This window comes from Alexandromys fortis, unplaced genomic scaffold (genome assembly GCF_014885135.2).
Source record: "Alexandromys fortis isolate MF-2015 unplaced genomic scaffold, M_Fortis_MF-2015_v1.1 scaffold_0, whole genome shotgun sequence".
NCBI classification, from domain to species: domain Eukaryota; kingdom Metazoa; phylum Chordata; class Mammalia; order Rodentia; family Cricetidae; genus Alexandromys; species Alexandromys fortis.
In genome coordinates this window covers 10,239,154-10,242,024 of record NW_026067949.1, presented here as the reverse complement: position 1 = coordinate 10,242,024, position 2,871 = coordinate 10,239,154, and the positions used below count along the sequence as shown (strand labels likewise).

General features: G+C 46.3%; 1 protein-coding gene across 1 annotated transcript in view; it reads right to left on the bottom strand.

Annotated features, from left to right (window-relative positions):
* Nucleotides 1–2,425, bottom strand: part of LOC126506494 (cytosolic beta-glucosidase) — a 117,649-nt gene extending 115,224 nt beyond the window's left edge. Inside the window, exon 1 of the mRNA XM_050150147.1 lies at nucleotides 2,368–2,425. Within this exon, the coding sequence (XP_050006104.1) occupies nucleotides 2,368–2,425 (58 nt within the window). The remainder of the gene's footprint in view (nucleotides 1–2,367) is intronic.
* Between the last annotated feature and the right edge of the window lie 446 nt (nucleotides 2,426–2,871).

The following is a 2,871-nucleotide window of genomic DNA, read 5'->3' as shown; positions in this document are numbered from 1 at the left end:
ATGTATATATATATCAGATACTTATACAGCTCCTACTGAGTTGTCAGTGTCAGTCATATATGCAAAAGTTCAGGGATTGCAGGGCTGACCACTGGGTCATGGGAAACCTATCAGGTGACTTATGTCTAAAGGAAACGGTGTCTCCCACCCTCAGCAGCTCTGACTCCTTATACAAGCCTCAACTAGGCGTGGGTCTTTCTGTAATCCACCTGACCTTGTAAAAATTTATCTAAAAGCAAAGAGACCATTCAGGGAAGATGTGCACTGGAATCCCTGCCGACCAGAGCATCCTCAGACATTCTTTCAAAAAACACTTAAGTCCCAGCTCTCATCCTCCCATCGAGATGCCTTGTATATGGCAGTCACAGCAAGAGTTCTCCTTTGCCCATCTGAAAGATAGCAGTAAATACTAGAGACCAAAAGCAGCCTTGTTGGTGCAGCGAGAAGCCTGTCCTCTGTCACTTTGCCTAGAAAATGTCCCCCATTCAAAAGGCTCCCTCCTCATCCTTTAAGCTTTAGGTGAAATGACACTCATTCCTGTGTAGTCTCCAGCCTTTAATGTGACTCCTCCAGCAACCGATTAGCAAGGCAGTCCAGCCCTTATACAATCAGAAATTACTTCATTGACTGACCTATTACGATTTAAATACTAGCTTTTTCATAAGGAAGACTCAGACAGTAAGTAGAAATCACAGAAATCTGATCTCTGTCCCTTTTTCCCAAATGAGCAACTCAAACTCAAAGGGGCAGCAGAGCCCTGCTGCCACTGGGGCCTTAACTATGAGCCTTTCTCACCCCCGGTGAGCCTCAGTCCCCGGTGGTGGCCACTGATTCTTAGGGTTTCTTAGTTTACAGCTGTGTCACTCTCATTTCCCTATTTATTGTCACATGAGTTTGGGTTTTGTTATCTTATTTGTTTGTTTTGTGGGATCTGTGGATGTTTGTCTGTTTGTTTGTTTGTTGAGACAGAATTTCTCTCTGCAGCCTTGGCTATCCTGGAACTTACTCTGTAGAGCGGGCCGGCCTCGAACTCATAGAGATCCTCCTTCCAAGTGCTGGGATTAAAGGCATGCTTGCCTGGCATTACAAGGTATTCCTATGGGTCTCTTTCAGTGTCCAGACTTCTTTGTATGAGGACATAAGTTACAGTGGATGAGTTACAGTAGATCCTACTCCCGTACAATGTAGCTAATTACATCTTCAAATGGCCAGTGCTAGCCTCTGGAACTGTCAGAGAGCCAATTTTAGTTGTTTAAGCAGCACAGCTTGGTATCATTTGTTACAGCAATCATAGAAAGTTCTAAGAAACATTTTACCTTAGCTTAACCCAGGGTTTCACCATAAGCTTCTATGACCAAATAAATATTTCCCCTGTGGTAGCTGTTATGGATTCTCTATTCTGCCAGGCAGTGGTGACACACGCCTTTAATCCCAGCACTCAGGAGGCAGAGGCAGGCTGATCTCTGTGAGTTCAAGGGCAGCCTGATCTACAGAGTGAGTTCCCGTACAGCCAAGGCTGTTGCACAAAAATAACCTTGTATTGAGAGAGAGAGAGAGAGAGAGAGAGAGAGAGAGAGAGAGGGGGAGAGAGAGAGAGAGAAGAAGAAGAAGGAGGAGGAGGAGGAGGAGGAGGAGGAGGAGGAGGAGGAGGAGGAGGAGGAGGACGACGACGACGACGACGACGACGACGACGACGACGAAGACGAAGAGAAAATAAGTATTTTTTGGTAAGACAAGAGGATACTTGTTTTCTATTTACAGATGAACAGAGCATGTAGGTGTCAGGGGTGGGGATAATGTTCATCTGGTGGGGGTGGAGACTAGTGCTGAGACACCAAGGCACCAAGCACACCTGGACCTAGTATTTATACCTGATAGTTCATTATTCTTCTCTTAAGAACAAACCCAGGAAAAGAGGTGGCATGTTCAAAGTAATACTTAGATTTGCCTCACTTGGAACAGAGCAGAGCATGTTTACCAGCTAACCAAGAGCTATTGGGAGGAATTAATTCAACACTCTTTTAGCCAGTGGGAGAAAACCTTCCTTTCCAAACACTTTGCAAACGTGTTCAGGAAGTCAATCAGGAAAGCAGCGGATCTGATGTGAACTGACTTCTCAGGTCGCTGGCACCGACTACAAGGCAACAAAATCCCACCCTCATCCCTCACCCACCACTCCTTCTATCTGAGGAAGGAGAAGGGGGTTGAAGCCTCTTCTGTCTAAAAAGAGACAGTTTCGGTTATAGTGTGTTTTACATCTTTCTTCCGTTTTTGCCTGTTCAACACTCCACACTCCTCCCCAGGAATACAGAACCCACCAGAAGCATCCATTTCCAGCCCCAACAAGGGAGAAGCATCTTTTCCTACCTTCTACTTGATAAGCGGCAGTGGCTGCTCCCCATCCGAACCCCACAGGAAAAGCCATGGCTGCAGAGATATAATTGTCACCCTCAACTAACAGGGGCTTACAGGGAGGTCCAGACTTCAGCCAGGGGAGTTGAGCAGCTGTAAAGACTGGTGACCTCTCACCCCAGACCAGAGTCTCACACACAGACACAAATGAAAGTTAGAAGAGCGGTAGGAGGACCACACTCAAGTGGCCACAGCTGTGGCAAGACTCCAATCCTGCTGTCCAAGATAAGGATTAGGCTTTCTTGTCCCAGTTCTTAACAGGCTTGCATCGCCCAAGTTCTAACCAAGTTAATGTTTATACCTGATAGTTCATTATTTTGCATGGGCATGGCTTCTAAGTTATATAATGCTCCAAGAGCTTTCCTCCCAGTCCGTTTGTGTGTACATGTGTGTGTGTGTGTGTGTGTGTGTGTGTGTGTGTGTGTGTGTGTGTCTGGGGAAAGGAGGAGGGTGAAGGCA